The sequence below is a fragment of the Colletotrichum tamarilloi genome (genome assembly GCF_030869305.1).
Source record: "Colletotrichum tamarilloi strain Tom-12 chromosome Unknown Scaffold_56.1, whole genome shotgun sequence".
Classification (NCBI taxonomy): Eukaryota; Fungi; Ascomycota; class Sordariomycetes; order Glomerellales; family Glomerellaceae; genus Colletotrichum; species Colletotrichum tamarilloi.
In genome coordinates this window covers 188098-210696 of record NW_026849438.1, presented here as the reverse complement: position 1 = coordinate 210696, position 22599 = coordinate 188098, and the positions used below count along the sequence as shown (strand labels likewise).

Below are 22599 nucleotides of genomic sequence, written 5' to 3'. Positions count from 1 at the left end.
CGATCCCAATACGAAGTTCGCGAACATCAGGGATATCCATCGGGCTCAAATCGAAGCGGGTGAAAAGGAGGTTATCACGGCTGAATCCAGCGACTCTGAATGCCCTAGTGAGGCTGGCAGCTGTATTGTAGTGGGTGTGGTTGAGGATCAATAGTTAATAGTAATGAGGAGGTTGGGTTGTGATCCCATCGTTTTTGTGGTGCCAGAAACAGGGGGGTGCCAGGAAGTGGGTATGTTGACTTACTATCTCTCGACGACCTTTCAATTCGAAGTCAGCGGTACGTCAGCTTGAGCATGCCCAATGGCGGATCAGTATTTCGTGCCAATAGAGGAGGAAGGTATATGGGGTCAGACCAGACTTTGCAAGTTTGGTGTGATCAGGGCGACACGAATAATTATTCCAAGCTAGTCTCTCTGGACCCTGATGCCAACCAAACAACAACGCTTTTCTCAAGTTTCTTCAACCGGAACTTCACGTCTATAAATGACGTCCGTCAGCACCCGGAGACCGGTGACCTCTGGTTTACCGACGCTACATACGCCTACTTCAATGGCTTCCGCCCCAGCCCTCAAATGCCTACGCAAGTCTATCGGTATGATATGGACAGTAAAAGTATCCAGGTTGTAGCAGATGGCCTTCAACAGCCGAATGGGATCGAGTTCTCGCCGGATTACAAGACGCTGTACGTCTCTGACACAGGCGCTGCTACGACAAGATTGACTCCTACAGGTCCGGCGACAGTCTACGCCTTTGATGTCGTCAATCGGAAAAGGAGCTTGACGAACAAAAGGGTCCTCGCCTACGCTGATAATGGAATCCCCGATGGATTACACACAGATATCGAGGGAAATGTTTGGGCGTCCTGTGGCGACGGAGTCCACGCATGGGACTCTTCGGGAGTTCTGCTGGGAAAGATTTTCACCAACGACTACACAAGCAACTTTGCTTTCGTCCCAGGAGGGATGTTCATCTTCTCTAACAAGCGTCTCTGGGCCATTGAAAACCTTATTGCTCTTGGAAGAGAGGTCTGCGACGACTTTGGTTCTCATGTTGACCGGCGGTGCAACGAGCGAAGGAACTAGGTCACTGAGTTTACAGAAATTAAAGACTGCTACCAAGACCTCGTAGTACGGGACGTTGAATCAATAGATATCTCCACTTTATAGCTTGATATTTTGACAAATGTCTCCTTCACACCTGCATCAGGATAATGTACAGTTTGACTTGATGGTTTGTTTTCACCCTGTTTCCCCCCTCCGCCCGTAGCTCATGTAATGTATGGATCCGGACCCCCCGCGCGGGTGTGGAAGGGTTGAGACCCACAGCGTCTTTAGAGACGAGCGCTTGGTCAAAGTGCCGGCTTTCATGTTGGTGCACCCCGCGCGCCAATTTGTCAGGCTGACAACGATTGTTCAGGGCTATGGCGAATAACGACGAAGTCTCTTACGTTCTGCTGCAATCTTGAATCTACCGATTGCTTATCCTAATAATCCACAGGCTCCGTGGCTCAGCACTTTAGAATGATGCCATACACGGTGGATACTGTGCTTGGCATGATATTAGTCTTTTGCCGCAACTTTACACCCGAATCGTCTGCATAACAGAGAAATATCTCGAAGGAGCAAACCTGGGTCTTGGGTGCGCGATCAGCTAGCCTGGGTGATCTCCGGCACCCAGTCCCCAGATATCGATCATAAAAGAACGAAGACAACTACGGAAGGTTCCGCGAAATGTATTAATCAAATCCTCTCGGACTCAATGGCATTTCAGTTGAGTTGTGGTGACAGCGCAGGTGAGTGTATTCTTGGCCAAAAACGAGAAAATAATCTTCATACGAAAACTTTGCGCTCTTGGTGGATAAGGTTGGCTGTTGATGGAACGCATCTTAACCTGTCTCTTCACGTGTCGTCTTGAATGGTTATCTTTGGAAAAATCAGGTAGGCAGGAAAGGGTAGTGAATCAAGCCGGCCAGAATAGCATGCCTCTGCTTACATCTTACCCATTTCTTCTCCTTGCAATTACTACGAATCAAAAAGATTTGCATGCTACACCTACATGTATATGGTGTGAAAAGATGTACTTATGAACATATCTATGTGGCTCCATATATGTATATCCACTTATCTAGTTCATGTCTTGAGGATCCAAGTCTTGGCCCGTAAACTAGTCCGAGAAGTCTCGCCCTCGGAGTCCGTAGGGCCGCTTACATGATGGTTTCCCAATGGTTCATCGTGAAGGCGTATCGAATGAGGGTCCCATGGGATATGGCGAAAGCAGTGTGGGTCATACCGTCTAGCTGACTGACCCTAGCCTTCTTGGTAGCGTGTCATGATGAAAAACGCTTGCCCGCTCTTTGCGTTGAGCCTAAATTTCCGTCTTACAAACTCAAGAATCCATGATGACAAAAGTTTTGGAAATGCAAGAGTCCAAACGTGATTCCATTGCGTTTCTGGTCTATCGTGAGCAATGGGTAGCGCTAGGCTGATCTCAAGGAGGATTTAGTATATCACAATCGACGAAAGATTCTGTTCGTATAAATGGGTGGTTGCTTCCTGGACATGAGCCGTAAAATTGTCAACGCACAGCATTCTCTTTACCTTCCCCAACGACACTTCAGAACGCTTTTCAAAAATTAGGATCACAAACCGTCTATACAATGGCTCTACTATCTTTCTGTAGCCTTCTGCTTCTGATCAGCGCTGTTTCCAGCTTTGCCAGAGCTGATGGTGAGGATTCTACGAACATATTTTTCTTGGCATGTGCTAATTCGAAGCAGCTGTCCCCTTCGAGAGGCTTAGTCAGAATGACTCGGTTCGTTCATTAGTAGTCAATGGGTTCTAGACCGCATTATTGATACATTGTACAGGTTCTCTTGATCGTCGACCACCAAGTTGGGCTGTTCAACTTGGCCCGAGACTTCGATGGCCAACTTTTCTACAGAAACGTGATTGCTCATGCAGCCCTCGGGAAGCTTTACGACCTACCGGTCATTATTACCACATCTCAGGAAGAAGGTTGAATCTGACTGTTACGAGGCTTCGGGTTTATCGACTGTTACTAACGAGTGGTAGGTCCTAATGGTCCTCTTCCAAGGGAGATCCTTGACATGTACCCGGACGTCCCTGTCATCAAGCGTCCCGGTGAGATCAATGCGTGGGACAATGCCGAATTCAGGGATGCCGTCAAGGCAACTGGTCGTAACCAGATGATCGTTGCCGGTATTGTGACCGATGTTTGTAAGTATTTTCATAACTCTCAAGGTAAATACAGCGTTCTTACTGAATCATTGATCAGGCGTTACTTTCCTGTCTCTGTCTCTCCGTGAAGAAGGTTATAGCGTCTGGGCTAATGTCGAAGCATCTGGCACTACCTCAGAGCTTATCCGCGATGTATCCAACTCTCGCATGCAGGCAGCGGGTGTGCACCTAGCAGGTCTGTTCAGCATCGCAGCTGATCTTTTCAAAGATTGGCGCGGTCCTCCGGGTGTTGCGAAGATGTCGGATTGGTATACTCAGTATGCGCCGGCGTACCTTCTGAATGCGCAGCTTTTCAATGCAGCCATTGGGACTGCTGTGGGAGACGGCACCCGTTAAGAAAATGCTTGAGACCGCATCTTGAGCCACAATAAGTGCACTGCTACTTGTAATCAAGGTTCTGCATCCTCAAAATCAGTGTAGCTAGTAGCTGGTCCAGAGACGGAGTGGATTTGCTTCCTGTCATGCTTAGGTTGATCGAGATTTCCCGACTACAGTTATGTGTGGTCGCTCCTCACACAATCATAGACCCGCAATAATAACATGTCGTTCTGCATACGAAGACAACCTGGTCGTGAAGTTAACGAAAGACAAGGGTTCACCGGTAGACTTGGACGAAGAGTTTTGCTATTTGCACAAGCCGCAACTCGAGGCTCATTGACCTTACTAGCCTAGTGTCAACTTAATGAGAGCGTGAAGTATTCCTTTCCCTCTCGATCATTGATTTTAGAAACTATCTATGATCTACATGCATTCTAGACATTGCGTACGCAATTGATCGTCTCTTGCTGGCACTGGCCTATATGGAATGGAGACTCCGTTAAAAACAAACATCCAGCTGCTTAAACATCGTGGCTGAGTCGATAGGACTATCGTATCACTATCGTGTAATCAGAAGAACAGGCTGCTGATTGTTCTATATCGCTATGTAGCCAGCACCTCAGACATCTAAATCCATGCCCTGTCGCGCAGCAATCACATTGGTGCAGAGCGCGTTGAATTTCATGTAATTCTGAACATCATCGATGCCAACCACGAAGGGATTGGCTGCATCAGGCTGGCGATGACTTAGAAGGTCGGCTTGGAACAAGGCGTGGTCGGCAATTTGGTGGCTCGATATTAGCGTGTCAACGCCCTTCCATCTTGGCCACATTGCCAAGATGATTCTGGGACACAATCTTCTTCTCTCTATCAACCTTGGGTGCGGGGATGCCAGTGCCGCCATTCAAGCCAGCGATATGAGGAACGCCCTGTTCAAAGACGGGGAAGACGAGGGACAGGTTGCCAGGGGAATGACCAGGAGTGAGTATGGACATGAATGTGACGTTGCCGACAGTGAGCTCCTGTTTGTCGATGAGGATCTGGTCTCTCATAGGCGGTGTTGGAATTGTGCTGGCGAGAGCAGCCATGGATGTCTAGGCAGCCTCGGAAGCCCAAAGTGTGGTGTTAAAGGTGTCTTTGAGATATTTGGCGCCACCGTCATGGTCGACATGCTCACGGGTGATAATGCAGTGTTTGATATCAGACCTCTTGAAGCCGAACTTCTGAAGGCCGGGGATCAGTATGGCATTGATTTCTTCCGGCTTGTCGAGAGCATCGATCAGAACGATACCGTCGCCGGTATCATATGCCCAGGCAGACACGAAGTTGTGACCGACAAAGTTGAGCCGGTCAAATGGTGAGAACGGCTCGACAAACCCGACGGGAAATCGGAATAGTGAAGGGTACACCTGCTGAGTGATGCAGAAATCCTGGAAGTACTGATAGAGAGACCAGGTCTTGGCGAGATCAACGGCTTCGTTCAGGTATATGGTAACGTTCTCGGCTTTTCCGTTTGGGAAGGTCGTTCTATTGAAGAACTGATCCAAAGTCGCAATTTGCGCGCTCACAACGGACAAATAAAGGGTGAGACAATAGGCGAGAAGTTTAGGAATACTGTTACTAAACATATTGGAAGTTCAACGAGTTGCCGAGATTGAATGAGGATCGAACAGGAGTCAAACACCATGACGTTTTCAGCGGATTGTACGTTGAAGTGTACAATTTCACGTCAATGCCGGATGAAACGCTTGAATTCATACTCCGGTTGTCGGGTATGATGTTCTAGACCCTGATGAAGATACTTGAGACGGTCAGATCACCCTTCAAATTTTCCTCATGGTGAACCCAGTTTTAACCCAGGCAATTTAGCTTGGAGGGGCTACCGCACGCATTCCAGGTGACACCTCGTCTAGACTCTCTTTTCAGAAAAGATGCATATGAACGATGGCATCTTGCCTCTCCACATGAGAGGCAGTGAGCTTGACGTTAAAGCCTCCTCAGCCTCCAATACCTATCCATAAATCCACGTTCGCTTTTCACCGCTATGCGAGATATTTCGATGCCTCCATGTTGCCAACGCTTGCAAAGTCTGCATTAGACGCCGAAATTTAGAGCCCAACTCGTTATTATGTATCGAACGGAAATGATTTCTTTGTTGACTTGCAAGCCATACGTTTGGCTAGTTCGGTACCTGCTTCTATATTTCAAAGGTGGCGGAATGTCATTCATAGTGACGGATGCCAAGATCATGATCCTGGATTGTGTAATTAAAAAGTGTACCGTATCGTGTGATTTTCCTTGGAAGCCTGATCCCGTTAAGGTCGATCATTTGCGCCTGTAAAGCCGGAAAAAGACCACCACATGATCCTGGATAATCATTATCTGGCAAACGAATACTCTGTTCGACCAAATTTTACAGCCCCATATTCTCCTTTTTACGGACGAGTAACATGTCTATGTCTCTAACTCGGCGAAAAACTTCTGTATTCAACGGTCTAGGGACCCCTGATCAGGAATTTAGGGGGCGGGGAGACGACGCGTCATCTCTACAGGTATATGTAGGCATGACTCACAATATTCTTACTGATGGAAAGATCTGTCATGATTGGTGACTAGAAACTTAAGCATCATTAGGACATCCAATTTTGACGGGAAATACCCGCCGTGGGGCATAGTCAAAGTCTAAGCGGATGCAATTCGACTCCGAACCCCTCACTCGGGCAAGGAGGCTGCTTCATCATCGGCGAGGCCTTCCTAGTTCAAATTGTCCTGTTCAGGACAGCTTTATTCAAGCTATGTCCGTATTTCGGGAGCGATGGCAATGGATTCGGTGATCATTCTTGATCTTATCTGAAGAATTTCCAGCAAAGATATCTGAAAGCAATTCTTACGGCGCAACATACTTAGTGCGTTAGGGCCTGCATGGCTCAAACAGTGTAAGACATGTTGACGCTACCATTATGCCCGCAGCTATCATAGGGGGCCAGTCTGCCAACGCTGTGGTCAGACTGACCACAACAGGAGCAACTGTGCTGGACCAGCGCAGTGCATCAACCGCCCTGGTCCTCACACGGACAGCCCACATGAGTATCCAGCTCGGCTAGAGCGCGTACCCGGCGTGATTCAGTAAAAAGCAGTAAGGACATGCCGGGGACGGGCGCAGAGATCTAGGACCGAAAACGTCACATAATGATACACTCCTGATCCACAGCTCAACCATATACATCGTCCAGACAGGTGAACATATGTTCTCCAAGTCCACCTGCCACAATTACTGGGACAAAAAACTTCCATCTTGTGAGTCAATTTCTTAATTCGAAGACTTTAACAAGCCACATAAGCCCAGATTACCAAACAGCTCCGTTTGCTCGGCCGCTGTCTAACGTCACCCGCCCTTAATTTCACTAGTGGACTAGAAAAGTGTGTCGTCCAAATGTGACTGAGCTCAGCGCGCGGTTACCAAAAAAGGACTAAATCGCTATACTCACTTTCGACATGACAGGGCCGACTGCAGTGGCAAGCGAACCGACTGGGGGGTCGCTCTTCACAGTAGTTATAATTCGTCGGTCGGGGGCTGCGGCTAGGAACAGCGGAGAAACCGTGATATTCAGTTAAGAGTGAAAAGAAAGATCGGTAAGTACACTCCAACTCTGTGAATGTGTACAACGAATTTCGCACCATCTAGCAATCGTGTCAAAAGTGTCTGACCTCTTTGTATTCTTGTCACGTTTTTACTGAACCCCGCACGATTGACAAGCTCAATGCGTTCTATAACGGGGATCCTACGTACATGTAACATGTACTGATTGGAATTTCGTGTAAGAGGGAAAAAGATGCTGACGCTATTTACAACCTTCAGCGGTAGCATCAACCAATGGATTATTAGACAAAACCCCACCACTTCATGTCTTCATTGCCTTGGGTCGAAACGGGATGCCCGACACCCTGGGCGTAAATGCCTTCAAGCTTACTGCCCAAGACATACGTCGTCCATCCGCTGACAGGACTGTTGGTGAGCACTTGATCCGGGGCAGTGTCGTAACCAAGGACCGGGGCCCAGTTCGCAAGCGACTTATTAAATGTTGATGTACCAATGATGGTGTCCGCAGAGCCTAGATAGAGTTGAATACTAGGGTAAGTGCTAGTATATCCTGGGTACTGATTCTTGATGTTCGCTGTGGAAGCAGCAGAATAGACGATAGCGCTTTTGAAGACGTCAGGGTAGGCTCCTGCCAAGGTAAACTACAGGTCGCATTGTCAGAGGGCTCACGGAGTCCAATATTCAAGGCGACAAGACTGACTGCCATTGTGCCGCCGGAAGACACCCCAGAGACAAATACTTTGCTGGTATTAGCTTTGTATGTGCTGACCACGTAGGCAGCCATGCTAGCAATTGATTGACTTGCGCCACCACCGTTATGCAAAAGTGATTTGCTAGAGGTCGCATCCCATGCACCTTGAGGGGATTCTGGGTAAACGGCGATAAAGCCGTACTGCTCCGCCAGCGTTGCGTAAGGTGTGGATGCGAATTGCTGCTGAGCGTTGCCGGAAGCGCCGTGGAGTGTAAACACGACGCCAGGAGAGGCCGCGACTTCGGCTGGAACGTAGATGTACATGTTAAGGTTACCAGGGTTACTGCCAAAACTGGTGACCTGTGTTAGAGCAGCTCGCTTGTCAGTCGGTCCCGCCATTGACAGATTGCCAAGGAGGGTGAGTGCTAGAAGATTGAGAAGCCTCATTGCGAACACAGCACCTCTGATGATGAATGAAAATTAACAAGGACAAGATAGAAATTGTTCGGACTTTCGTTTGAGCAGGGAGTGAACGATCGATCTATTGACGATCTTGCGCTGGGGGCCCTTATATTACAGAAGAAGTTAGGCGTTCAAGAACGCAAGCTCATTCTGAATTGCCGTGGCTCGAAGCACAACCGCCGAGTATGCTGGAGTCCGAGTGCGTCCCAAGCATTTCTCAACTGGCTGGAGGTCAGGAAATTGTCATCCCCGCATGTGTTTGCCAATATGCAAACTAACAACAATCCTGATTATGGATGATCCATCTCAATAGAAAGGTGTTAGAACGCAAGGGGATTGCGGGGTGGATCGCGTTACGGAATAGCGTAAAATAAGGCGCTAGACTACGTTGAGAATATCCGAAGCATGACAACTTACCGAGCAAACAAAGCAGTACACGCGAAGAGGAAATTCTTGGTTTTGCTGGACGGAGTAGACCTCGACAACGTCGTTCCTCTTGTCCCTCTTGTCAAAACAGACAATTGGAGGCTGCACGTCTTGAGAAGGGTAAAATTCGCCGGGTACTGGTACCCCGTTTTCTCGTGCCCAGCCGATCCTCAGTGGCCTTACCACCATGGGTCATGACAATGGAAGGGTTGGCCGAATTATAATAGTCAAACAAGGCTGGAAAAGGCAATGATGACAGCGAGGAGAACTCAGCAATGGCGCTAGTAAAATCGCTGTCATGCGACCTTGCTTGGGAACATCAAAACTACCTAGCTATTGTTTGGACTTTGGAGAGGCCAGTGATAGAGCTTGGCTTTGGTCAGGATGAGATCGAGACCGAGGCCGTCGACAAAAGGCGGGTTCGGAAATTCTGAAAGTGAACTAGCCTCCCAGATATCCGATCGGCACAGTTGCGAATTGGTTTTCGGACAATTTGCATTACCAATCGAGGAATGTGCCACATTGGCATACCAGCTCTCACTCCCCACTCACAAGGATTGAGACGCGTCGTCTTGTGGACAGGAGGCTACGCCGAGTAAGGACCTAACCCAAGCTGCAAATTCGTAAATACGGGGTAGAACATAAGGGGTTATTGGATCCCAGATATTCTCACCCTTGATTACATTAAACTCGTGGTTCCTGCCCACTTTTGCTCGGCCCAATCTTCAACTTCATCCTAGTCGGGCCCGTGCTCTCATCGCGCCTCCCGTTCTCAAATTTCTGCCTGAGCTTTCGTCTACCCCCTCCTGTTTAGCGACTATGACTACGAATATGGAAGATCACAAAAACGAGACCATCTCAAATGCTAGTGTTGGTGGGAAGCCATCTATCGTTAACCTTGAGAGGGTTCCCAGCTCAGTGATGGGAAGTAGCCTGGAACTCGATGAGGAGACGAACAGAAAGTTGCTTCGAAAAATCGATCGAAAGTTGATGCCTGTTGTAAGTCATGGCCCCTTCCTTGTCACGGTTGAATCTAACTTTGTAAGCTCTGCTTCACTTATGCCCTTCAATACTACGACAAGGCTATCCTCAGCCAGGCCGCCATATTTGGCCTGAGACAGGATCTAGAGCTCACCACCGGTCTCAAATACTCTTGGGTCTCTTTGATTTTCTATTTTGGATACATCGCAGGCACTTATCCAATTTCGTTCCTCGCCCAACGGTACCCGATGCGAATTGTCTGCACGGCTATCTGCGTAGCCTGGTCTTTCGTCATTCTCTGCACGCCCGCTTGTACATCCTATTCAGGACTCCTTGTCAACCGTTTCATGCTTGGTCTCATCGAGGCAGGTGTATCTCCCATCTTCATGCTTGTCGTGGGCCTCTGGTACACCCACTCAGAGCAGATATCACGATCCAGCTGGTGGTATTCTTGCAGCGGCGGATCTCTTCTTGTCTCACCTCTTATCAATTACGGACTCGGCCATATCAAGGGAGGTGCACTCAACTCTTGGCAATGGATGTATATCATTGCCGGTCTCGCCACCCTAGCTTGGGGTATCGCTCTCTGGTGGCTGTTTCCCGACAGCCCTCAGAATGCCAAGGGGTTCACAGAAGCCGAGCGCCGCCTTCTTCTCGAGCGAGTCCGACAGAACAATGCTGGTGCCGAAGACAAGCAGTTCAAGCCCTATCAATTCCGAGAAGCCTTGCTGGACTATCGAATGTGGGGCATCATTGTCTTGTCTACTGTGTCTTGCACTGGCTCCGGCGCCGTGACGACTTTCGGGACCATTGTGTTCAAGGACATGGGTTTCGACGTCTTTACATCTCTACTGCTCAATCTTCCTATTGGTGCTCTGGCCTTTATTTGTATCCTCAGTTCAGGTTATATTGGTAGAAGAGTTCCCAACTCTAGGCTCTACGTTGTTATAGGAGCATGTGTTCCTGTCATCTTGGGTTGTTCCTTGATCTGGCAACTTCCAGACTCCAACAGAGCAGGTCGTATCCTTGGCTTCTACCTTATCAACTTCTTCTCATCCGCATGGGTTCAGTGTATTGGCCTGGGCACGTCCAACGTTGCTGGACACACCAAGAAAGCTGTGTATGCTGCCGGGACGTTTATAGGCTATTCTCTCGGGAACATCATTGGCCCTCTCATGTTTGACGCGTAAGTACATCAGCACACCACGTCTGACCGTACGCATGCTAATCGTCATAGAAAATTTGCACCGCGCTACGACGAATCATTCACAGGAATCATGATCTGCTTTGCGGTCTGTGTCTTTGTTGCTATCACGCTCCGATGGGCACTCGACCGAGAGAACAAGAGGCGCGACAGAGTCCACGGTCCACCGGAGCTGTCTCACGGTTTGCAAGACCGGACGGATCGGGAGAACGAATCCTTCAGATATAATCTGTAGTTTGTGGCGAACAATGGAATGTACTCGGAAGAGATATCAGAGCTACAAGAAGAATGAGGCTTGCTTCAAAGTTTAGTGATAACTCATTTTCTCCGTGTGAGGTAATTCAGTATGCGGAATCCTGCTTTCACGCTACCACACCTGCGAAAAAACAACGACACCGCTGCACTGAACTTGATTGCAATCACAACTGCGACGGGAGTACTGAGCAACTAAGGTACTTGGCACTTACTTACGTAAGTACGTACTCATAGGGTTAAGTGCGCCAAGTGGTCCAGGGGGAGGTGCAGGGTGGGGTTAGTTTAAGCTTAACTCAAAGTCTCTCATTGGCCGGTGGGGCGAATCATTGTCTGGGTACTGCCCTGGTAACTTGGTAAAGCTCAAGACCAGTAAACTTTCTTGTCATCTCCTCATACATTTGCGTATAGTGGTGCAAGATGCAATTCATGACGGAGGGTTAAGGAGATCGATTTCGTCTAATGTAAATAATGCAGCCTGATTGTTTTGTATTCACCAAATTCAGAAGGCAGGTTAACCTGGTTTCTTCATTTCTCACCTGGATATCTCGGCTAACGAAAATGCGTAACGGAAATTCGAGATGTGTCACGAGTTATGGCACACAGCAATGGGCATACGGAGTGTGGTAAAAGTGGCTTAACATATTAAAGTAGAAATAGACAAAAGGAAAAGGTCTATATACACGATGTCTGAGATAGACACGTGATTCAGCACGTGACGGGCACTTCGTGAGATGCGGTTACTATCCCTGTTACGTGACAAGATGTATACCTGAGCGGTTCATCAGAACAAACAAGAGTTATGACTATATAGTCGAAAAACACCAATGACAGACTATATTTAGCTCCTACATCATTTTAGCGAGGTTGATCGACGAGGAGCTTCACATAAATAGACTCTATTGCATCGGTCAATTCTGATGCATGAGAACAACAGGGTTTGTGTTTGAATCATGCCATAGTGCTTGAATGGCAGTTTAAAGACAAGAGCCAGCTCTAGAGAAATGTAAGACCTTCCGTTCGACCGTCGCTTCGCCCGACATACTCTCGCCCGTAGAGTACTCAACAAGAACTACCCAAACCACCCAGAAGCACGGCCCAGGGAAAGCATCGGCCTGTGACTAGCGTATCCCCAAAAGGCATGTGTTTATGGCTGTCTAGTAGCGCTTTTGCCCAAGAGGGGCTCTAGACAATCATGGTCTTGACCCGTCTTCGACGTGCCGAGGTCAAGCTCACCGCAGGTGTCGACACCGGAGCCAAGGTGGTAGGTTGAGCGACTGTGGTCACAGGCACAGAAGTCGCATTCACGGCCTCGACTACAGCTGCTCCACCGTTCATCATCTCCAAGCTTGAATGATAGTCGCTCGTCCCGTTGTCAGGGTCCTGATCAGTAGGGGTGCAGCTAGAATCAGCCGCAACAGATCCGTGCTCACCGCTGATGAACTGACCATCTTCGTAACCACCACCGCCGGACGCGAGCATGTTCTCGGCAGCATCTTCGTACCAGCCGTTGATGAAGTCGCCGTGGAAGCAGTATCCGTTGCCCGAGGCGCTGCCACACGACAGCTGAAAGGGAGCGTCGCCTCTCCAGCCGTCGGGCACGACAGCTTTGGTGTTGTACCGGGCAGCATAGCGAAGCTGGGGGATCGCCTTCATGCCCTCAGGACACTTGTTGGATTCGTCGCTCCAGTCGTATGCAGCGAGGTTGTCCGGGTTGACGCAGTTGGGAAAGCGAAGCGAGACCTGCAAGTGCTGGTCGCAAGTGCTGGTGGGAAATTTGGCGATATCAGATTCACGCACGTTCGATCCTTCACAGAACCACTCCAATCCGTTGGAAGGGTGATCGGCCTCGGATTGGGTCTGCGCAGACGCGTTGCCGGAGATCATGGCGAAATCCTGGGGGATGGCGATCTCGGCGAAAGCATTGGTGTAATAGGTACTGAAGCGGAAGACAGGCACCTCAGTGAAGGTGTCACCATCGACGTAGTACAGTGTGGGGACCCCTGTCAGTCGGGTCAGATGCAAAGAAGCAAGATCAAGGTAAATTGCTGTCATACGTACAGTAAACAGACAAGTCGTTGGCATTCTGGCCGCTATAGCAGCCTTTCTGCAGGTCAGCCGAGGTGGGGAGAATATTGGTGACCGCGTCGCTGCCGAAGAAGGTGTGCATATGCGAAGTATAGGTGCCTGGAACGACAATTGGATCAACGTTCTTGTTCATGAATGGCTCATGGTGAAGTTCGGTCCAAGCTGCAGACAGACTGACGCCGGCGAGGAGAGGTAGTATGGAACGCATGTTGATGAAAGATGGGGAGAGATAGATAAGAAGTTTGTAAGAAATGATTGTCCGATAGCCGATCACGACTAGGAAACTTGATCAACGAATGACTTTGTGGAAGAAAGGAGTGAAACACATAGATGTACAAACAAGAATGGATTGGCAAGTAGACAATACTTCTTGAATGCAGCTCTGATCAGACTCTTATATGGCCTGTAGCCAACGCATGGTGATGCTTTCGAGAATTCTCTGTGTGTCCGAGATACTAAAGTAGACTAGGATTGGAGCCCCATTCGGCGGAGTAGCTACGTATGTATGCGTGCTCCTAAACTCCACGTGTAGATACTCGTCTGATTCCAAGATCAGGACTTCGTCCAGATGTCGGTCGGGACGACCAGGCCAGCCTAGTCTGGTTTCAGATCTAGGAAGCCAAGATTTCTTGCAAGCGGCAGCTGAACCCCATGCGCCCAGCTCGACGTGCCGGAACTTCTGTTCTGTAGACTTTTGTAGTAGCATTGGCACTGGTCCAGCGAGGCTAAATGATTGTGAAAATAGAACCAGTATGTCGATCTAGCAGTCCTATATACGTCGAGAAAGAATGCTCGAATGACATTCTCTCCAGCGAATGCAAGGAAATCTAAGCTTTCTGGGAAGTTGTCAATTTCTTGTGTTTCTGTCCTTGCGTTGAAATAACGCACCCAGTACCCTGAAGCCAGATGCCTCCAGCTTGCTGTCCCGAACATATGTCGTAGAACCACTGCTGAGACTGCCTGTTCTGCAGTGGAATTATAGTTGATCACTTCGGCTTGGTCTCCAAGTCACGCATTGGAGGCGGATGTACTTTTGTACTGGCAAGGGATGTGATTACGCAAAACAAGCACGAGGCAATGATTGCCGTTCTGGACCCAAATCTGCCACTATCTATTGGGGACCGCGGTATGATAGGTGTGGTGACGTGCTAGGCGCTAAACCGCATTGATAATATCCGAGTATCCGAGGTATTTTCACATTCCACAGTTTGAAGTACTCGAAGACTCGCTTTCTCGCGGCACGAAATGGAGACTAGTGTCAGGTAATGCTGTCCGATAGATAAAGATATATCCGTGGGAACTACTCTATTCTCGTAATATCCGAAGACAACGCTCTACGCAACGCAGAAACCAATATCCTGTTCCGTACCTTCAGAATGAATTTGGTGAGATGTATTCTCTGAGACCAAATACACTCCAAATAACAAGCTGCCTCACCTAAGATCTGCTGCCCATCATCAGCTGCCTTTCCTCATCCCCCTTCTTCCTCAATTGTTAACGGGCTAGCCATCATAAATCTGACGATGCGACGCTTTCTGCGCTCATCAACGCGCTCCGTTGCGCAGTGGTTGAGAGCACACCCAACGGAGCTAGCTCCTGCGGGAGACCTTTGTCGCCCCATACCAATCTTCTCTTCGTCTACCGGGGCATTCACTGGAATTTTGATCGGAACTATAGGATCTGCCCTGTGGTTTGCAGAAGGCACAGAAGGGCCTCGAAGCGATTTCCACGCACTGCAGACTAGAAGCTATGCCAGTCCAGCATCTACAAGGAAAGTATGTTTCGACTTCTACAACACCTCATTAACGTGACTTATTGCATTTTGAGAGACTAAGGATGTACCATTAGGGAATCGCACAAATTCGCCAAGAACTCGGAGACGCTTCGGTGAGCACGGACGAAGACGATATAGAAGAGCACGGATATTCAGAGTGGTCGACATCCAACTCATCCGTCAGGCCGAAAGCTGTCATACGTCCAACGAGTACGCAGGATGTGGCCCGTATAGTCAAGATTTGTTCCCGCTACAGAATCCCAATGGTACCATACGGCGCGGGTTCCAGTGTAGAGGGCAATTTTTCCTCCACACACCCCGGGGTCTGCATTGACTTATCCCTTATGGACAAGATTGTGGAGTTTCACCCAGACGACTTGGATGTGACTGTGCAGGCTGGCGTAAACTGGACTCAACTTAACGAAAGCAACGAACTTAAGGCAAGTGGGTTGTTCTTGCCTCTCGATCCTAGCCCAACGGCACAGATTGGTGGCATGATTGCAACGAACTGTAGTGGAACCAATGCCATGAGATATGGCACGATGAAGGACTATGTTCTAAGTTTGACTATTGTACTAGCGGACGGCTCTATCATTAAGACCAGGCGTCGGCCGCGCAAGACTTCAGCTGGTTACAACCTGAACGGCCTATTTACCGGATCTGAAGGCACACTTGGAATTATCACGGAGGCAACCCTAAAACTAGCGGTTGTACCATCTGACTACAGTGTGGCAACCGCTACATTTTTAACCGTAAATGATGCTGCGGACGCGGCGTCCAAGATGATTCGCAAAGGCATCAACCTCGCCGCTTGCGAACTGATGGATGATGAACAGATGAAAGTCATAAACAAGAGCGGTGGGGTGGGAGGAAAGATGTGGGAAGAGTTACCGACTCTGTTTCTTAAGTTCGTGGTTCTTCACACCCGATCACAGTTATTTCAAACTGACGAAGCACACTAGGTTTTCAGGTTCGCAACAAAACATCGAGGACAGTGTTCGGTTGGCAAAGAGCATCAGTAGTTCTTCCAAGTGCCAGACATTTCTCTCTGCGAAGAAGAAAGAAGACATGGACTCTTTGTGGTCCGCTCGCAAACAAGCTCTTTGGGCTTGCCTTGCTGCCCGCCCGGAGGGTACGGAAATCTGGTCCACCGATGTAGCAGTTCCAATCTCACGTATGGCACAAATGATAGGTAGCGTACCGAATTCACCTGTCTCAATTTTCGCATGCAAAGCTGACGCGTATAGAAGAGGAATCCAAAAACGATGCAATGCAGATGGGCCTCTTCTCCAGCGTACTTGGTCACGTTGGTGACGGCAACTTCCATCAGATGATCATGTATGATCCGAAGAGACCATCGGACGTAGCGAACGTAAAGGGCTTCATAAATGGAATGATGCACAAAGCTTTAGAGATGGAAGGAACTGTGTCGGTAAGACGTCGGACAATTGTTGTGCCTGAAATTCGTTCAGCTCTGATACGCAAACAGGGCGAACATGGCATCGGCATTGGGAAGAAGGTACGTCGGCGCGCACTCATGGAATGCCAACGACACATGATGAAGTGATACTAAAAGCCGCCGTAGCATTGCTTACTTGAAGAATTGGGCTCTGATACAATTGGGGTAATGAAGGCTATCAAAGATCGCTTGGATCCTCAGTGAGTTACGCAAAGTATGAGTTGTTGCAACGCCTTTGCTGACATGAAAATCTAGCTGGCTCATGAATCCTGGGAAGATATTTGATGAATAAAGTTGGAAGTTGGCTCCTCTGAAACCACGTGTGACATACTTAGACTTCATAGACCGCAATGAGAGGTCGTTCCTTTGAGAGTGTTTCGGTCGCTGGGGTGAGTCATCTGGCTGTGACGAATAGCCAGCGTTGAAATAGTCCCATGAATCGTATTCCATCGTTCTAGCTTTCTCTGGGTAGGAATGTTTGAGGATGAGTGCTGGTTTGAAGGCTTTTTCAAGGCCATTGGGACGCATCTTTCCAACCAGCATCACACGCGAATGTTATATTCTTCTTCTCAAGCTTCGTCAGTGGTGATGCATTCTTCGCGATGTCCTTGACGGACCTTCGATAGGAGTTTGCTAATACGAGAATGCTTTGAACATCCTTGACGTATACTGGTGTCGCCCAACTGAGTACTGCTGGATCCTTTCCAGACTACATCCTGCGTCCATTGATTCCCACGATCCGGCCGAGATACTTGACCTTCTGAATGTGGAATTCGCATTTTGCGACAGTAGACGCCGTGCCCCTTTGGTCCATCCAGTACTTTCCGTATGTGTCTTTCGTGCTCTCTCAAAAGTCGCTGCAAATCAGAATGTGGTCTAGATGCCCAGACCGTACAGAGAAGATCGAGATGCTCTCTCCGAGGGTCGTTAACATAGGTAGTGGTGGAACGTTATAGACCAGCACTTTCAAGGTCAGTGGGTGGGTCCACAACCGAGGGGTACATCTCTACCTACCAATCCACTAGTTCACTGAGTGAGGTGAGTATAAGAAACCCCGCATCCCTCCTCCAAGCAAGTTCCTGCGAAAATCTCCCCCTGCCGCTATCAACCATCTGTTGAGCAAGAAGTCAGTAACCACGCTTGTGTCATTCGACGGATTCATACTCCCAGCCCATATCAGCATCATTGTATTTCTTACACGCTTTCATTCTCACATGTTGTTCCCGTCTCCATCATTGCGAGGTCATAATTATTGATAAGAGTTGTGCAACTCAAAATATGTCCTCCGACAGTCGAGGTAGCCTTCAATTTCAACCGCCCAACAGGGCAGCGTCTCCGCCCAACTCAAAGATACGCAGGGCATACTTATCGTGCGAGACGTGCCGCAAGCGCAAAACTCGCTGTGTTGCCAACCCCTCAGGCCAGTCTCAGCCATGCCAGCGATGTGAGCTCGACGGACGAGAGTGCGTAATGCGGAGCACGAGGAACGCATCCCGCAGGCGCCCAAGACATCAGCCGCCCCGAGACCCATCAATTTCACCAGCCTCCATAGGCAACCTCAACAACAAAGCAAACGCAACCGGCTCCATCAACGTTGGTAGTGGTGGCGACTGTCCCAGTGACCTTGAGAGAGCCGCGGCTGACGCTGGAGTGTTCCAATGTGAGCCTTCACCCATCGAGCCGTCTCCACCAGGTTCGCAGCCATCTGCACGTAGGAGGATTATCTCAGCCCATCTGCACAACACAGCCGATGACCTGGACTTACTTACGTTCACTGCTGCTAGTCAACAATGCAAGGACTACGAGGTAACGCCCCAAACGGTGACTTGCCAAAGTCAAGCATCAATCGTACCCACCATGCCAAGCGGAACTTCCGACTGGGAACGGTTCGTTCTGATCAGAAGACGAATTTTGAGCAAGACTGAATTGATCGAGTATCTCGACTTCTATTTTAGTATCATATGGTCGATACGTCCTGTCGTACCTCCATTCTACCGGGATCGTGAGCGGTATGGCATCTTACCGATCGAGGAGCCACTGCTAGTTCTTACACTCATCACGATCTCATCCCGCTACCACGTACTCTCCGGGCTCCACGGTGAGATTCGTTCAGAAAGAATACACTGGCAGACATGGAAGATTTGTCAGCAGTATTTGCAGTCAGCTCTCTGGGGCTCATCATACACACGTACCCCTGGTGCCGTTGCATCCATGTTACTACTAATTGAATGGCATCCCAAGGCAATCAACAATACAGTCGCATTCAGCAATGACGAGGAACCTGAAAATAATGTCACGGGATCTCAAAACTTGTTGCAAAGAGAACCGCTGGGTACACAATCGGGACAGCATACTTCGTTGACGAGCCAGCAAAGATACGGCATGGCAACGCTCCTCGAAGACCTCAATATTGTCGCTCCTGCTTATAGAAGTAATAAGATGTCATGGTAAGTGCTACATAATACCAAGTTTGAGTGTCAAACCTTTCTCTTCTCATAGTTGGCCACGGACCTTTGACATGTTGCAGGATGCTTCTCTCGAATGCCATAGCTCTGGCTCAAGAAGGCTGTTGTTTTGATTACGATCAACAAAGCACAAACAAAGAACCGCTCAAATCGACAACGCAGTCTGCTAAAGATACTTTGCGGCAGCAATGGAACCAGCTAAATTGTGTTTTCATATATTTAACCGATGAACACTTGAGCTTGCGTTTGGGGTTGCGGCCACTTCTGCCCGAAAGCCAGCGCGAGGCAGTACGTTACCGATTCTCGACGACCTTCGCTAGCCTGCTTCCCGACAGCGCTCTCTGGGAGAGTTACTACGAACTCTTTAACGAGACAAGAAGATTGCGTACACTCCTTCAGTCCCTTCGGAAACCGGGAGTATCAACACCACCTAGTGCCGACATCCTACCTGAAGTACAGCATGTAGACAGAGCGTTATCGCGTTGGAGAAGGAGCCACGAGAATCTAAAGGCAGACCAATCCGAGTTGCTAACCACATGCCTCGATCTTGAGTATCACTACATGGTCATGTATAGCTGCGCCCCGGCTGGCCACGTTCTGTACAACAATGTCTCCATGGCATTGGCTGATGACAAGAGACAGGCTCTGTCGGTACTGGATAAAAAAGCAGCAGATGCCAGCCGTGACATACTCTCTATTTTCACGAGGGTTTCCAGACCCTCACACATTACGCGGTATCTCCCTGTACGGTGCTGGTTGTTCATCGTCTCCGCCAATCTTCATCTTCTGAGGGTTAGTTTCCCTCTTCTCGTCATAACCACGAAAGCTTGAATTCGCCTTCTGAGAACTGATACTGTTGAAATTCTTCTAGAGCACCTTAATTATAAATCCACACGTGAGCGAAGCACATCAAAATGTACAGCTTTTGCGTGAATCCATCAAGTCAATGCGCGAAGGAGCCGCGGATGACATTCACATGTCGGTGCGGTATGCACGCTTCCTAGACATCCTGCTCGATGCGTCTCTTTATTCATCCTCTCGGGTACACAGCCCATCGGGAGCAGATCAAGAGGGCTTTGTCCATCAAGGGCTAGGGACGACCATAATTCCCCAAGTGAGGGATGTTCTTGATGAAGTGTCAGGTTCTCGCCAGGACACAAGTTTCATGGCGACCTCAATATTAGACGACTTAGAGATGTTCGATTTCCCTCAAAGCTTTACGGTGCATGGAGATGCGCTTCAATGGTGGAATAACTTTGGTGCTTCTTCAATAGCTGGCTGGACGGAACCATAACTGTTATGTAGAATCCCGCTCTTCTCAATAAGCCTACACTTTTAGCTTATTGGAAGGCGAACAGACTGGATTCTGGATTTTTCAATATTCAAAGTTCTATAGAATGGCTAAGGATCGCAAAGTTGCTTCCTCTCGACGAAGCCGCTCTCGGCATCGGACCCGAGTACTTCACTGATCTTGTCACTCGTAACTAGCTGGTAAACCTTGACGTGACTCGAGCTCAATAGTGAGGAGTCTCGCGTTTTAGCTTCGTCACTATCCGCTTTCGAGTTCTTCCACGCATGCAGTCGAGTGCAATGAACCGCTGTTTCGGGAATATGAAGTCATCCCTTCCTGGTTCAGGTGTCCGGCAAGTGACAATGTCTCTTTCTACACAGTGGATGCCAGCGAATATTGGACCGAAAGTCCTTCAGTCCTGGATAATTCCGGTCCTGATTAGAATAATTGAGTAATCTGAATATTTCTTCTTCGTCATTCGGCTGTCCGAAGCCTTGACAAAACGTGCCTCTTACTGGATTGTCAAGGACAGCTGTGCGCACTTAGGAACTGCCTTCTTGTCATCTCGACGACATTCGAGACACTGATTTAGACGAATCGATCGTTTCCGACTTTCTGTGGGTGCCAGACCTCCCATTCTATGTATCCCAACTTTATTCATTGGCATGGGCTTTCCACTATGACGCCACGATGTTCAGAAAGTTGGGTTCACTATCGAAGCACTCACTCTGCAAGATGGCTATAGCATAATAATTACTGAACATGATGTTGAGATGGGCACCACTTTGACCAAAGAGGGGAAGAAACAAGGCTCTAGGTGGATTTGTAAGCTTTAAATTTCTGCCCCTCGTCTGCGATAGTTACCTATTGTCCGTCACCAATGGCTTCTCATGTATCGACACCGTCGCTTTGTCTTCCTCTGGGCTGATATCTAAATCTCCCTCCCTCAACCCTCTTCTGCTTCTTGTACTCATCGGAGACGTCCGTCCATCAAAGATGTAGTCCTTCCTCGCTGTCTGCCACAACGGAGAAAGTGAACCATTTGTCTGCTCAATGGCCGGAAGTGCCAGCGTCATTCCATTGTTTTCACCATTCGTCCGGTTGTTGCTATCAGCCAACGTGGCAGAAGGTATGCTCTCGGGGCCTCGACAGTCGCAGGCGCTCATTCGAGTGAACGCCAATAGTTTGTTGAGCACGACGAATTCAACTTTGAGCTTGACGCTGTAGACAAATGGCTTGCACATTGTCTGAATCTCGAATTTGTCGCTGTATTCCAGGATGATCAGGCCTGTGTCTAGTATAAAGACAACAGCAAACAGTGAAGCCAAATGTCGCACCATGTTTGCAACAGCCCTTGGTTTGATTGCACTCAACGGCTTGAGGCTTTTGTAGCCTTCGTATAGGAAGAGCGATGCGATGATGGTCTCCTGGATCGTGAAAACGACGAGTTCGACCTTTTCGTATATCTTAAAGGGCATTACGTATTGCTTGGGGCTAGTGTTGGCGAGGAAGAAGATCACCGTCTCCGGGATATGCATCGTGACGGCGTTGAAGATGATCATCGTTAAGATCCAGCGGATCTTCCGCTGGCTGTGAACAACCAGATGCAGCCGCGACCAAAGAACAATGGCCTGGCCTGTGACCATCGAGTACCAAGCGATCGGGATAATGATACTCGATGCGAAAATCGCTTTCTGGTAATAGCCAAAGTACCGCAGAATAAAGGCGATCACATTGATGTTGATGCCAGTATTAGACACGATCATACTCCAGAAGTATCTTCCTCGTCGGCGCTTGAACGTTGTGAATATGGAGAAAAAGGTTTCGATCGTATTGTAGTATGCGGTCGCAGCGAATGCAATCATTACCATCGCCTGGACCTGCGAGACCGAGATGGTGCCCGTCTCTCCAGCCATCTCTCAGTCGAGAAGTCCAACTCGGTAAATCGACGGCGCCAGTAGTAGTTCGTACCTTGGGGAAGGCATTATGCAAGAGGAACACAACCGAGCGGTGGCGGCGGCGTCATCAAGACGAGATGGAAGATGCGACGGCGCACGCAGCCTTACTACGTAGGGTAAAAAGGATGCTCACTAGTACTTAAGACGAGCGCCATTCATCTGCCAGCTGCAGACTGCACTCTCATATGCAGGTTCATGACCCCAGGTGCTGCCACAATAAGGTTTGGGAACCGCCCCACGAAGAAAGCTTATTTGCTGTGTGGGTGCTACCGATCCGCGTCGACAGTGAAACCAAAAAGATCGCAGAGCCAGTCAGGGTCTTGTTACTGACTCGTTTGATGCTCCGGCTCTCCAGAGGAGGCGAAGCAGGC

At 48.9% G+C, this 22599-nt stretch overlaps 10 protein-coding genes across 10 annotated transcripts; 5 read left to right on the top strand and 5 right to left on the bottom strand.

Annotated features, from left to right (window-relative positions):
* Positions 1–294: 294 nt before the first annotated feature.
* CTAM01_11041 (SMP-30/Gluconolaconase/LRE-like region) lies at positions 295–1083 on the top strand (the record flags this gene model as incomplete). Its single annotated transcript, XM_060527053.1, has 1 exon — positions 295–1083. One exon carries the CDS (start codon positions 295–297, stop codon positions 1081–1083), a length of 789 nt encoding a protein of 262 aa, XP_060378382.1.
* A 1574-nt stretch (positions 1084–2657) lies between these two features.
* Positions 2658–3594, top strand: CTAM01_11040 (isochorismatase; the record flags this gene model as incomplete). Its single annotated transcript, XM_060527052.1, has 5 exons — positions 2658–2727; positions 2778–2812; positions 2868–3015; positions 3073–3237; positions 3296–3594. 5 exons carry the CDS (start codon positions 2658–2660, stop codon positions 3592–3594), a joined length of 717 nt encoding a protein of 238 aa, XP_060378381.1.
* Positions 3595–4195: 601 nt separating this feature from the next.
* CTAM01_11039 (uncharacterized protein) lies at positions 4196–4628 on the bottom strand (the record flags this gene model as incomplete). Its single annotated transcript, XM_060527051.1, has 2 exons — positions 4196–4367; positions 4429–4628. 2 exons carry the CDS (start codon positions 4626–4628, stop codon positions 4196–4198), a joined length of 372 nt encoding a protein of 123 aa, XP_060378380.1.
* Positions 4629–4670: 42 nt separating this feature from the next.
* On the bottom strand, positions 4671–5204 carry CTAM01_11038 (uncharacterized protein; the record flags this gene model as incomplete). Its single annotated transcript, XM_060527050.1, has 1 exon — positions 4671–5204. One exon carries the CDS (start codon positions 5202–5204, stop codon positions 4671–4673), a length of 534 nt encoding a protein of 177 aa, XP_060378379.1.
* Positions 5205–7458: 2254 nt separating this feature from the next.
* On the bottom strand, positions 7459–8315 carry CTAM01_11037 (uncharacterized protein; the record flags this gene model as incomplete). Its single annotated transcript, XM_060527049.1, has 2 exons — positions 7459–7818; positions 7878–8315. 2 exons carry the CDS (start codon positions 8313–8315, stop codon positions 7459–7461), a joined length of 798 nt encoding a protein of 265 aa, XP_060378378.1.
* A 1260-nt stretch (positions 8316–9575) lies between these two features.
* On the top strand, positions 9576–11176 carry CTAM01_11036 (uncharacterized protein; the record flags this gene model as incomplete). The annotated part of the gene is made up of 3 exons (XM_060527048.1): positions 9576–9755; positions 9803–10923; positions 10975–11176. 3 exons carry the CDS (start codon positions 9576–9578, stop codon positions 11174–11176), a joined length of 1503 nt encoding a protein of 500 aa, XP_060378377.1.
* A 1202-nt stretch (positions 11177–12378) lies between these two features.
* On the bottom strand, positions 12379–13489 carry CTAM01_11035 (uncharacterized protein; the record flags this gene model as incomplete). The annotated part of the gene is made up of 2 exons (XM_060527047.1): positions 12379–13196; positions 13255–13489. The coding sequence occupies 2 exons, from the start codon at positions 13487–13489 to the stop codon at positions 12379–12381; spliced, it is 1053 nt and encodes a 350-aa protein (XP_060378376.1).
* Positions 13490–14804: 1315 nt separating this feature from the next.
* Positions 14805–16806, top strand: CTAM01_11034 (uncharacterized protein; the record flags this gene model as incomplete). Its single annotated transcript, XM_060527046.1, has 6 exons — positions 14805–15056; positions 15130–15969; positions 16248–16487; positions 16545–16574; positions 16641–16714; positions 16770–16806. The coding sequence occupies 6 exons, from the start codon at positions 14805–14807 to the stop codon at positions 16804–16806; spliced, it is 1473 nt and encodes a 490-aa protein (XP_060378375.1).
* Positions 16807–19925: 3119 nt separating this feature from the next.
* Positions 19926–20467, top strand: CTAM01_11033 (uncharacterized protein; the record flags this gene model as incomplete). Its single annotated transcript, XM_060527045.1, has 2 exons — positions 19926–20093; positions 20285–20467. The coding sequence occupies 2 exons, from the start codon at positions 19926–19928 to the stop codon at positions 20465–20467; spliced, it is 351 nt and encodes a 116-aa protein (XP_060378374.1).
* A 663-nt stretch (positions 20468–21130) lies between these two features.
* On the bottom strand, positions 21131–22186 carry CTAM01_11032 (uncharacterized protein; the record flags this gene model as incomplete). Its single annotated transcript, XM_060527044.1, has 1 exon — positions 21131–22186. One exon carries the CDS (start codon positions 22184–22186, stop codon positions 21131–21133), a length of 1056 nt encoding a protein of 351 aa, XP_060378373.1.
* Between the last annotated feature and the right edge of the window lie 413 nt (positions 22187–22599).